The sequence below is a fragment of the Gopherus flavomarginatus genome, chromosome 5 (assembly GCF_025201925.1).
Source record: "Gopherus flavomarginatus isolate rGopFla2 chromosome 5, rGopFla2.mat.asm, whole genome shotgun sequence".
In the NCBI taxonomy this organism is placed as follows: Eukaryota; Metazoa; Chordata; order Testudines; family Testudinidae; genus Gopherus; species Gopherus flavomarginatus.
In genome coordinates, this window is record NC_066621.1 from 93,534,222 (window position 1) to 93,547,668 (window position 13,447).

Consider the following 13,447-nt stretch of genomic DNA (forward strand, 5'->3'; position numbering starts at 1 on the left):
TCTTCTAGGTACTTACAAACTGACTGACTGATTATTTGCTCCATTATCTTTCCAGGTACCAAAGTTAAGCTGGCTGATCTAAAATTTCCATGGTTGTCTGTATTCTCGTTTTTATAGATAGATACTATGTCTCTTCAGCCATGTCTGTTAGACCCTGCTGACTTGAAGACATCTAACTTGCCTAAGTAATTTTAGCTTGTTTTTTCCCTATTTTAGCCTCAGATCCTACCCAGTTTACTTAGATGTTCTCGATGTTCATCCGGTCACTGCTAACCTTTTTGGTGAAAATGGAAACAAAAATGGAATTTAACACTTTAGTCCTTGCTGCATTTTCTGTTGTTGTCTTTTCCTCCTCCTTGAGTAACGGGCCTACTCTGTCCTTGGTCTTCCCCTTGCTTCTAATGTATTTGTAAAATGTTTTCTTGTTATCCTTTGTCTGTAGCTAGTTTAATCTCATTTTGTGCTTTAGGCTTTCTTATATTGCCCCAACATGCTTGTAGTGTTTGTTTATAATCATCCTTTGTAATTTGATCTAGTTTTTATTTTTTGAGTTTTAGGTCACCGAGGATCTTTCGGTTAAGCTAAGGTGATCTCTTACCATGCTTCCTATCTTTCCTATGCATTGGGATAGTTTCCTCAATTTCCATTAATAATATCTCTCTAAAAAACTGCCAACTCTCTGGAACTTTTTTGTTTTAGACTTGGTGCCCCTGGGATCCTACCTATACATTCTCAGAGTTTGCTAAGGTCTGCCTTCTTGAAATCCATTGTTTGTGTTGTGTTGTTTTCATGTGCAATAGCACAAGAAAGATCCAAATAGAAAGCGCACACAGAAAAAAGTAAACAGAAACAATTTTGCATTTATAGTTTCTTTTTAAGTTACTATCTTTTTCTAATAAAGTATAATCACTAAATCCCTATTTTCTGCATTTTTATACTATATCAGGTACAATACAGTATCACAGTCTGCGTTTCATGTTATGGTGAACATATAAATCCCATTACATGTTCCTAAATATAAGCAGTGCACACACAAAAAACATCCTCTTAGAACTGTTGTGGATTTGGTTGGTGTTTTTTTTTTTTTTAAATTGACTGTAATCCTGGTAAAAAGTGCTGGGCTAACAGCTCTGGAGACTGAAGTTCTGTATTTATTTACAGAATGGGTGTGCAGGATGCACTGCCCCATTTTGCCTAGCCAATATATCTTAACCCTAACTGGAGGGATCATCTCTAGGAGTGAGAGAGGAATTTATTCTCTTATTTCAATCTATCATAGAATCTTCCATGAATGGTATCAATTAGTGCCGTCTGTTGGTGATTTTGTGACTTGAACACCGTTAAATATAAATTGGACTAGGTCAACCAAACCACTTCACATACTGTAGGTCATTTAATTGAGAAATACTATTCTTAAACACATAAAAGTACAAATGGACTCCTATTATAATTAACTATTGTAAAATAATGGCACACTAGAGTTCTCAGTTTAAAAGAGAAATATATTTCTTCACACATAGAAATAACTGTTTTCCAATAAATCAATCAAATAAAATACATTTGACAATATAAATTGCTTTATAACCTACATGTAAATCTGACTAAATTATTGCAACTTGATTGGCCAATATAAAGAGCATTAATTCTGTGGCAGGGTCCAAGGAAATCCAAATTCATAGCATACTACATGCATAGTGGCACCCAACACACAATATGGAGGACAAATGAAAAAATTAAACCCTAACGGCAGTATTTTTGAATTATTTTTCCATACAAAAGATTTAGCTTATAACAGCAACTATTTTGGGACATAGCGCTTCGGGGTATTTAATGATGGCCTGGGGTTAATATCTGAGGTGCATAACTCTTACTGGTTGGCCATTAATTCTCAGAAAATTCCCTCTGCCTTTGTTGCTTAAACTCAGGGCTTGTCTATAAGCACTCAAGAAAGGTAAGGCTAACCAAGTAAAGATATAAAGTCAATGTGCATAAATTAAATTATGTTAACTTCTCTTCCCTCTTCCTCTGCTCTATTCCCATCCCTTTGCTTTTCTTCAGGAATACAGTGGCCTAAAATACCTGTAAATTAATCCTCCTCCTCTCCTTTAAATTACACATATTGGCTTCCTGACTTTAGTTGAGTTGCCTTAATGTTCCTGTGTAGACATGTCCTCCTCAGATTCCTTCTGAAGTGAAGCTGTTAAGGGAAAGGATGGAGAAAATGCTTATATTTTGGTGCTCTGCTTCATTCATAACAAAAACATATGTCTGTTCTAAATTACTGTCTGCTTTAATATAATCTGAGTTTTATTTATAAACTGGTATTTTGTTTGGAAATTTCAGTCATTTTTGTGTTTAAAAGAGAATTTTCTTCTGTTTTTGAATGCAAGACCTTCATATAGTTAGAGCTTATTTATATACTCTCTCTCTCTATACTGTATATATACTGTATATGCAGGTCAGTTTGCCCTCAAACATTTACATGGGACATCTGATGAATATCATTCCCTTTTAGCCAGCCGTATAGTTAGAATTTTCTGAAACTCATAAGCAGATGATATGCTCATGTTTTTTAAACTTCTTGCAGCTCTCACTGGGGATGTCTCATTGAATATTTCATCTTTCAGGTTTATCTCCGTTCTCACTGCTAATTACTAAAGCCTTACAAGTCTGCTTTCTTCTCGTGGTGCTGGGGTCAATTTTAAATTTGACCTGCTACCTATGTATCTCCCCTAAGTATTAATTTCATACAAAATGTGAGCTTCTGGAGACTATTATAAAGCACTTGTAGTATCATGTCTAGTATTCGATATCATAATTAATAACATTCTGCACATCTGCATATATTTATACAACATGAGTTACTTAAGTCTCAAATACTATTGAGAGTTGGAGAGGTAGAATTGTTCTGGTTTACTCATAGATACACTGAGATTCTGAAAGGTTGACTTGCTGTGACATCTAGGGCAAGTCAGTGTCAAGGGCAGGAATAGGCCCAGGAGTCCTGAGTCATTTCTCTGCTCTTACCACCAATTGATACTTCCTCCCTAGATATGTCAAAATAATTTATTATTTCTGTGTTCTAGCTTCTGACTTTAAGAGGCTCTGTGCTGGAAGATGCTATCCCTTCAACTGCAAAGCATTGCACAGCCAGAGGACTTCCCTTAAAAGAAGTGCTTGAACATGTGGTTCCTGAGCTGAATATCCATTGCCTCAGGTTGGCTTTCAACACTCCTAAAGTCACAGAGCAGCTTATGAAACTGGATGAACAAGGGGTAAGTCCCAATTTAAAGAATAAGAGAAACTCTTTGGTGTTGTAAAATTAAATTGGGTGAGCTGCATTGAACTGCAAAATTATCTGTTCATCTTACATAGCAGCATTTCAGTTCCGTATTTTAGTTCAAATAGGGGATTTGCACAATTCTGGAAGTTGAAATGACTGTCTTTTTCATCAAGTCTTCCAGTATTTTTGGAATTGTTAAAATTAAACTCACCACATTGAATTGTTAAATGTTTCTGATCTTGCCTGCTAACTTTTCTAGACACTATTCACGTAAAATCTTAATTCAAATTAATTTTCTTGCCTGTTGGGGATTTGTTTCATCACAGTAGATCGTAATTAATACTTTGAATAGCTCAGTGAAAAGAAAATTGTGCATGTACTTTCACTTTCTCTCTCTCACAATTCTCTGCCCAAAGTGGAAGGTACATTATCAAAGAAGATTAAATCTTAAAAATTGACTTTAGTGGCGGGTGTTCCATTTAATCACTCTTATTTTTAAGGATTCCAGCCCCCCCCCCCCTTTTTAAAAAAAAACAAACAAAACTTCTCCTTTGGTGCTATTGTACTGAAAAGAGAAAAATCTCCCGAGTTACTGAATTCTTCACTGCCATGTGCATACGCTAGTTTGTACTCACTGCAATGCATGTTACTTCTGCAAGGATTTTTCTTCTTAAACAATAAGTAGAATGAAAATTTGAAAAGGACATTTTCAAAACTGACTCTCTATGCTTTCTCCAGTGCTGATTAATAGAAGTCTTAAAATGTTGGTGAAGATCAGATATTGGCTCACTACTATTTTCTTGAAAAACTTGCCTGTTTGATGAGGTAATTTACATCAGATGATGGTTTGTTGAGCATTGGTTGGTCTGTTTTAGACTGGCCATCAGAAAATCTTTTCTAAGGGTGGCTTTCATCACTGAATTTCACTAACCAGAAGATATGTTTGCATGTCTGACGTGCATTTATCCTACAAGTTTGACTATGCAGAAGAAATACTCTTAAAGAACTACAGTCACTGACAAACCACCTGTTTTGTTTTTTAAAATATTGTTGCCACTGCATATTCAGCCTAGGAGCCCATCTGTCCCTCTTCCTTGGAGTTCTACACTCTTAAGGATTCTGGGTTTAGCAGAAAGAGCTGAGGCAGTTGTGGACTGCATGGCTTCCTCCCTCTGGCGCTGAAGTTTGGCCTTGCAAGGAACTACTAGTCTAGTCCTCATGGGAATTGACTTTCCAGTGGGTTCCTGAAGCTCAGCAATGCCAGGGAGTTCATCACACAAGTGTGAACATATAGAAGTGAAACCATTCAGAGAGCCACAATTACTGTTAAATAACTTTTCTTTAGTGGTTTTGGCTGGCTTTTTTGAAGGTACAAAGCACAGTCAGGCCCCTCACTTCCATTGATTGCCAACAGGAGCTGAGGACTTTGCCTTTAAAATCTTCCTCTTTGTAGACTGCCAACCTAAAGACTAGCTTTTTGATTCATTTAGAACTTTAATAGTCCAGATGTGGTTGGTGTGCGTGATATCCTTTGTCCTACATGGACAACTTTATGGGAAGCTTTAAAAAAACAAACAAACCTACCTCAGTTTTTGGCAGTGCAGCTAATACTTAAAAAGGAATGTGGTGTAATAAAACTGTTACAAATATAGAATATTATTTTATGTAAGGTATTAGTAAAATAAACCAAATTATAATTTATTTATCTCATGCATAGAAAAAAAAATTGTAAAATGCATTGCAAAATAACTGTTTTAAGTAGAGAAGAGACAAGCCCAAAATCTTAACACCAAGGATTGTTTTTACTGATGTGAAACAAGTGGCACACATCCTTCTTCCACAAGGTGGTTTAAATGAATCTCATAGAATTGGTCATTTTATGTTGTGCACTGCAGATTGAATTTAAGACTTCTTTTTCCTTGTAAAAATCCTTTTTGAAATCAAGAACACTAGTAGTCAAGGATGTAGAAGAGGTTAGGAATTGGAGTAGGTCTTTTGATGTTAGTAGAGACAGTGAAATATGTTGGCTTCTTGTGCCCCTGAAAAACTTACTGCTATATTTGTAAGACTTGATTCAGATATGTATTTGGGAGTTTGTAGTTGAGAATATTAAAAATATTGCCCTTTCATGCAATGGGGAATGTAGACAAAATAATTCCACTTCTAATCACAAAATTATCCACATATGGTGGAGATTATTTGTCTGCTTCCCTGGGAACACCTTCTGAATACTGTAGTTAACATGGAGTTTTGAGTATTTCAGTATGAATACTTTTACACAGATAAAGCCAAATGGTATTTCTGTTGAATATAAAACTACTTATGTTGGGAAATAATCATAGAAATTTAGGCCTGAAAAGGGACCTCACGAGGTTATCTATTCCATCCCTGCACACGGAGGCAGGACCAAGTATTCCTTAAACCATCTTTGACAGGTGTTCTTAAAAACCTACAATGATGGGTATGCCACAATCTCCCTTGGCAAATTATTCCAGTTCTTAACTATTCCTGATATCTAACCTAAGCTCAAGGAAACACGTTACTCATTTTGACGTTCACACCAGTGATAAGCAAATACTATGAGCTTCTATCCTACATAGGAAAGTAGTGTGATCTTATTGATAGTGCACAAGGCTGGGAATCAGTAGTCTGGTTCCTATCCTGCCTCTGCCTAGACTTTGTGTGGCCTTTAATAAGTCACTTGACCTTCCTGTGTCTCAGTTTCTTCATCTGCAAAAGGAGGAGGATAATGTTTACTCCCCTGTGGAAAGCAATTTGAGATCTTCAGGTGAAATGTGCGTAGTCATCTGAAGGTCCCTGATTCAATCCTGGGCTTTGGCAGCCCTTCATTTTTATTAATAGTGAGGGAAATTAACCATTGGAGCAATGTACCAAGGGTTGGGGTAGATTCTCCACTGGCAATTTTTTAAATTGAGGTTGGATGTTTTTCTAAAAGAGATGATTTAGGAATTATTTTGGGGAAGTTCTATGGCCTGTGTTATACAGAAGGTGAAACTAGATGATCACAGTGGTTTCTTCTGGCCTTATAATCTATGAGTCACAATGCTCATCATCCTTGAGGCAAAGATGGTAGAAAACAACGGCGCTATCTGCAAGGAAGTTATACAGATCATCAAGTATTTTTTGAGTCTGTGAACTAGGGGACTAACTAAATGACTGAAGAAAATCAGGCAGAATAAATGCTGTATAACCTGATAGATATATGTATCTTGAATCTTTATTTCTGTTTGTAGTTAAGCTATCAGCTGAAGGTGGGGATCATGTATTGCAAAAGTGGGCAGAGCACTGAAGAGGAAATGTACAACAATGAGTCAGCAGGGCCAGCCTTTGAAGAGTTTCTTCAGCTCTTGGGAGAACGAGTTCGACTTAAGGGTTTTGAAAAGTACCGTGCTCAACTGGACACTAAGAGTAAGGCAGCCCTCTTATTATTTTTTAAACTAAAACATATATCTTATGAGAGGATTGTCAGTTGTTGAACAGATTTCTTCAAAAATCACATTCTTGGCTATAAAGAAAAAGCTGTTCAGTATCAAAGGATGAGTAAAAACAAAGCAAACATGTAAATTGTACCCTGTCAACATGGCCTTTTATCGCTTTGATAACAAACGTGTCACTTTTACATTGAACCAAAACTCCTGTGCAAACATGTTCCAAAAATTCAAGGTAAAAAATGAGGAGCGTGTGGAATCAATATTAATATAACAATGCAATGAACTACATTACATTAATTGCATCGAGCATGCCTTATTAACTTGTGTTAATTTTTAATGATAATCTTAATGATCTCTCACTGCCAGGAAAAAGAATATGCTGAAATGGTTCTGCAGACCCAAGTTCATGATCTTAACCTTAGTAAATTGATCTGTTAATTTTATGCTATGTCCAACCTATGTATATACCTCCCCTGGGTATTTTAGTCCTGTGCCTTACTACTGACTTTATTCTCTTATCCTTAGTGACTTCTGCTGAGTTGGCCTATGTAAATTAAACTATTTATGACAACTATGCCATCAGTTTTTACCATAAAATATATTGAAATGGTGATCTTGACTTATATGGCAATATTTGTACAAGAAATATTCTGCCTTGTATGATGGGGGCGTAATACAGTTAGTGAGATCTGTTTTTATCAGGCAGTCCGTACAGTGTCTGTATGTGTTTCTTCAGTTTTAAAATCTTTTTAAAAGCTCTCACACATCTTCGGACATTGGGATTATCCCATTTGTATTGAAGTCTGTCATTATCTTGCTCCTTGCAGTACAGGAAATTTAAATAAGGATTTGAGCCATGAAAATAGAAAAACATTTATAAACTTCAGCTCAGCAAAAAATGTCCTGTTGCCATGGTTCTGCTATCACCAGTATTATAACTACAGGCAGTGAGATCAAGAGATCATTAAAAATATGAAATTACTCTAAAAGTCTGTTTGCTGTAACCAGTAAAGAATGTCAAAATTGAATATATAAAACTTCCTTAGAATTTTCAGTATTCGCCTCTCTCAAATCAGTGTCATATAACCAAGTTTTCCTACTGTTATCTGAGAGGGAGATCATGTGGGAGAACCGTTAAAAAGCTAGGGAGGGGAGGAGTCAGCATTTGGATTCTCTAAGTGAGTGGGTGAGGAACTGATCTTTCCCTAGTGGTGGTGGTGTTTTTTCCACTTTGAACTGTGCTAATATTTCTATTATTCAGAAGAGAAAAGTTCACTTTCCTCAAATTCCAAAGAGATATTGCATTTAAAAGATTTAAGAACTACAGGCTCTTTAGATTCTGCATGAATACAGAGAGTAGATATTTACAAGCGATAAACCTGCAAAATGAATTGAGTGGTTAGTAAACCGTTGAAGAAAACAACCTACTAGAGACATATGTTGTCTGTACCCTTGAATGGGTATGTCACTGTATCTGACACAGGAAAATATTGCACAAGCTACACTTTAAGATATTTACCATTTTTCAATTTTTAATTCCTGGATTCTTTTTGCTTTGGACCTTATTAAAGTATCCTGCATTCATTTTCAGCATTGATAGTCCTTGCTTTTAGTATCTAAATCTAATTTTACGCTGAAATTTTACCATTTTCTCTAGAACTTGAGTGTTTGGATGTGATTTTCTGTTTCTGGGTCTGGTATGTTTTTTTGTTGTTTTTTTTCACTGTACTGTATTGCACCTGGAGAGAGCTTTGAAATCCCTTAATTCAAAATAGGTTTAAGATTTGATTGTGATATATTCATGTAATATGAAATTGTGTATGTATAAAGTCCCAAAAGATGCTAAAAATCATATTCTTTATATACAGTATTTTATTTGCATGTAAAATTGGTAAATGTAGATTCTGTGCAGAACAAGCACTATGTTTAAACTGCATATGTAACAATATAGAAAAATGGACTTACTACTGCATAAGCTCTGTTTTTAAGAATGGTCTCTCTGGCTGTTAGTATCCTAATATTATTAAGATTATATCTCTTCCCATCTTCTGGTTTAGAGCTGTATCAAATTCCAGTATCTAAAGCATTTTTCCTTTCTTTTTTGAGTGATTATCCCTATATATTTCATTTCTGGTGTGCTTGTGCCCCATTAGCGCAAGATTGGTTTCTTTTGGTCAGCAGTGTCTGTTGAGGCCATACCTATGCCCTAGGTGCCCTCATGCTCCCCCTCACCGGAGTGCATAAAGGACAGAGTAGGTCTAGTTGTCCCTCAGTCCCTCTTATTTCCTGTGGCTGTGAGACAGAATCCCTGACAGTACCCATATCTCTTTCACGCTGTGCAAACCAAAGTCTATTATTGTAAACAATTACTATGTTCTTAAAGTGTTAGTTTAATGTACTTAGTATTCATATTTGCTAATGCTGGCTGGTCCACACTCTATCTTTATCTATATCTCTATATATCTGTAGATATCTATGTCTATACAGAGAGAGAATGAGAGACCTTCTATTTAGATTTAGCAATTCATGATTCCAGGGCATAGTCTTTATGGCAGAACTGGTCTCAAGACTTGCCCCTCTGCGATGAAACTATTCTACTGAACCACTTGAGGTGTTTGTGTGTGTTGCTTTGCTGTTGTTTTTCTAGAAGACCACTGTCAAGGTATTATTCCTACTTTGAACTTTAGCGTCCAGAAAGTGGGGATCTGCATGTACCCTTCTAAGCTAAATTCCTAGCTTAGATCTGATAGTGCTGCCACCAGCCAAAAATATAATGTTTTGATATGCTTCCTGTCCCCCAAACCCTTTCCTGGGGGACCCAAGACCCAAACCCCTTGGGTCTTAAAACAAAGAGAAATAAACCATTCCCCCTCCATTCCCCCTCCCAGACTTTCCCTGAGAGATCACTGTGATCCAAACTCCTTGAATCTTAAAACAGAGAGGAATTAACCTTCCCCCCCCCCCATCTCTCCCCCCACCACTCCCTGGTGAGTTCAGACCCAATCCCCTTGGGTCTTAAACAAGGAAGAAAATCAATCAGATTCTTAAAAAAGAAAGCTTTTAATTAAAGAAAGAAAAAGTAAGAATTATCTCTGTAAAATCAAGATGGAAAATGTTTACAGGGTCTTCAGCTATACATAGACTAAAGGGACTCCCTCCCCCCTAGCCTAAGTTACAAGTTACAGCAAACAGAGGTAAAATATCCTTCCAGCAAAATACACATTTGCAAATAAAGAAAACAAACAAAAGACTAATCCGCCTTCTAGCTAGTACTTACTATTTTGAACATGAGAGACTGTTTCAGAAAGATTGGAGAAAGCTGGTTGCACGTCGGATCCCTCTTAGACCCAAGAGCGAACAAAGAACAACACAAACAGCACAAAACAAGGACTTCCCTCCATCAAGATTTGAAAGTATCTTGTCCCTCGATTGGTCGTTTGGTCAGGTGTCATCCAGGTTCACTGAGCTTGTTAACCCTTTACAGGTAAAAGAAACATTAACCCTTAACTATCTCTTTATGACAACCACAAAAGGTAGTAAAGGCTTGCTGCAAACTATTTCTCTTAGAGTGATTGATGCGGGTTTCCTCAGAACTGGAAAAGAAAGGCACTGATAGGCCTTGGACTCGGTGCTCCTGTTCAACTGCAAGTTCTTGGGCTCTCTTGGCTAAGAAGTTGTTAGCTAAGACTGTTAGATCAGCTCAGTCATCTGAGAGGTGTAGGAAGAAGTTCCCAGGCGAACTGGAGCAGCAAACAGTGGAGTTTTGGAGTGAGTTGATGTGGATGATGTGGGAACAACTGCTGTGGTCTGTGTTGGATATGCTAACTTCTCCTTTCTGATGGAAGATTTAAAAAGTCCCTGGTGCATGAAATGCAAGCTGCTGGCCACTGGAAGAGATGATACGTGGTCTGGAAGTCTAAGTTTCAAGACTGAGTAACATCTGAGAAAACAAAGACCTCTTGCATAACCAGATTCAGAAAATATTGCCTCAGATGCCACAGGGGGAAGGATCAAGGTGATAAGGGATTCGAGAGAGTGGAAAACAAAGAAGTGGGCTGATGATTTGTGACAAAGAGGAGAGAGAGAACCATGAAGCATTCAATCCAGCTAGAAGTATCAAATCAGTATCAGAAACTCCACAAGTCATCTACTGAGGAACCTGTCTTTGGAGGAATGGAACAGAAATCTACAAGGGACATACCTGATGTGTATCCTTGTGTTGTGAAATAAGCAGCTACCAAGAGAGGTTCTTTGAGTGCTTGCTTATGTCAATTCCATTGTAGCTGTGCGTGTGCCCACATATGTGGCCATCAGAGATTTTTGCCTTAGTGGTATCAATAGGGCTGGCTGTGGTGCCCCCTTGAGTTCTGCACTCGTGTGCTGGTATATGAACCGCTGCCAGCCCTACGCCCTCTGTTTCTTCTTACCACCGATGATGGTCGGTTGGAGCACCTTTCCTTGCTTTGGCAAGGGATAGCGGGTTTCTTCATCTTCGACTTTGTGCCTTAAGGCCTAAGTGTGACACTCTGTACCTCGGGGGAACACCCTACACCCCCATGTTCATCTTTATAAAATGACTGTGTGGTATCAAATGCAAAGTTTATCATGTTGAGTGTCTTCTGAAGGCTCAAGACGCAATCAACATGGTTGTTGTAGTGATGTTATAGTAATCGTTACAGTAAGGTTATAGGTTATAATTTCATGGATGCAGTTATGAGGCAGAAAATGTATTCTCATGGCTTAAAATAAGCCCAGGTAAGAACTCTTCCAGAGCAGAGAGGCAGTTCACACCTCATCAGGGCAGGTATGGGACAAATGCAGCCTAGCCTCACAGGAACAAAAGACGCTGGCCTAGGCAGCAACAAAAGGATCTGTTAGACTCTCGAGGAAGTCACCCCCCATTCCTTTGGGCAGTTTGGAACTGCAATGAGGTAATGCTCACCTGACTCTGAAGGGTGGGGGATGACAAAGCCAAGAGGGAAGGAAAAACATGATCAAAGGGAGAGACATTCTCCATGCTCTCTCTTCCACCTACATCTACAGACACCGCACCAAGCGACTGAAGCACTGCTCCAAAGGGGAGAGCCTGACTGAAGAGCAACCAACCAGCCAGCCTGTGATGAGAAGCATCTAAGTTTGTAAGGGCATTGAAAGTGTTATGCTCAGCTTAGAATGTGTTTTGATTTTGTTTCGTTTGACCAAATCTGACTTATGCTTTGACCTATAATCACTTAAAATCTATCTTTATAGTTAATAAATTTGTTCATTCTACCTGAAGCAGTGCATTTGGTTTGAAGAGTGTCAGAGGCTCCCCTTGGGATAACAAGCCTGGTACATATCAATTTATTTGTTAAATTGACAAACTCATATAAGCTTGCAGCGTCCAGAGGGCATAACTGGGCACTGCAAGACGGAGGCTCCTAAGGTTGTGTCTTGGACCAGAGATATTGGCTAGTGTCATTAGGTTGCACAATCCAAGCAACAGCTTACATGTCAGAGGCTGTGCGTGAACAGCCCAGGAGTGTGGGTTCTCACAGCAGAGCAGGGTAAGTCAAGGATTGGAGTGACCTAGTAGATCACCAGTCTAGATAACACCAGAGGGGAATACCACTGAAACCTGTCACCATGCAAGGCACTGAATTTAGCCGTATGAAGTGGAAATCCATCAACTTCATGAAAAAACTCATGACTTCATACATCTGATTAAGTGGATTCTAACCCACAAAAGCATTATTGGTGGTCTCAAGGCAGACTCACACATCTACAGTCCCTCTGTGGTCTCCGGAAGGGGGTTCCTTCAGAAATGAGGGTCGCTTCAACCCATCGCCTAGAGCCCAGCAACAAGAATGAGGCTACCAAGCTGGCATGGATAGCACTGGGGCAGTGGCCCATGCAGTTGCCTTGTTGGAACGCATGGGGTGTTCCAGTCATGGCTATGCCCCCTTCACCGGCCGCTGCTTTGGAATGCCAGCAGAAGAGGATGACAAGGGCCCCCTTCCAGTGGGACAGTTGTCATCTTTGTGTCCAGACGAGGCGATCGCGGGACCCTCCATGGCCAACCCATCCAATGATTTTAAGGACTACCAGGCCTTGCCTAGCAGTGAGCCAAGAACTTGGGCCTCGAGGTGGAGGAGATCGCCAAACAGGCAGACATTTTATTCAATGTCCTGTCAGCCTCTACCCAACCCATGTCGCACCACCAGTGCATGATGGGGTCCTCAAAACTACCATGGTCATCTGGCAAACACCCTCCTTCATCCTTCTCACCTCAAAGAAGCCGAAAAGAAGTACTTTGTCCCGGCCAAAAGTTTTGAGTATCTCTGTACCAACCCTCTCTGTGGCTCGCTGGTGGTCTCGGCAGCCAATGAAAAAGAAAAGCAGGGGCACTCCAGTTCGACCCCGAAAAACAAAGAGGCCAAATGACTGGACTTATTCGGAAGGAAAGTTTATTCCACTGCAGTTTACAGTTTCGGGTGGTGAACCATCAAGCCCTCTTGGGGGGAGGGATAGCTCAGTGGTTTGAGCATTGGCCTGCTAAATCCAGGGTTGTGAGTTCAAGCCTTGAGGGGGTAACTTAGGGATCTGGGGCAAAATCAGTACTTGGTCCTGCTAGTGAAGGCAGGGGCTGTACTCAATGAACCTTTGGGGTCCCTTCCAGTTCTAGGAGATAGGTATACCTCCATTATTTTAAATAAATAATATAACTTTAACT

The 13,447-nt window shown here is 39.0% G+C and overlaps 1 protein-coding gene across 10 annotated transcripts in view; it reads left to right on the forward strand.

Annotated features, from left to right (window-relative positions):
• Positions 1-13,447, forward strand: part of SIPA1L1 (signal induced proliferation associated 1 like 1) — a 405,747-nt gene that overhangs the window by 296,338 nt on the left and 95,962 nt on the right. For all 10 annotated transcript variants that reach the window (XM_050953405.1, XM_050953408.1, XM_050953406.1 and 7 more), the window contains 2 exons: positions 3,087-3,275; positions 6,538-6,712. In XM_050953405.1, coding sequence (XP_050809362.1) covers positions 3,087-3,275; positions 6,538-6,712 — 364 coding nt within the window. The remainder of the gene's footprint in view (positions 1-3,086; positions 3,276-6,537; positions 6,713-13,447) is intronic.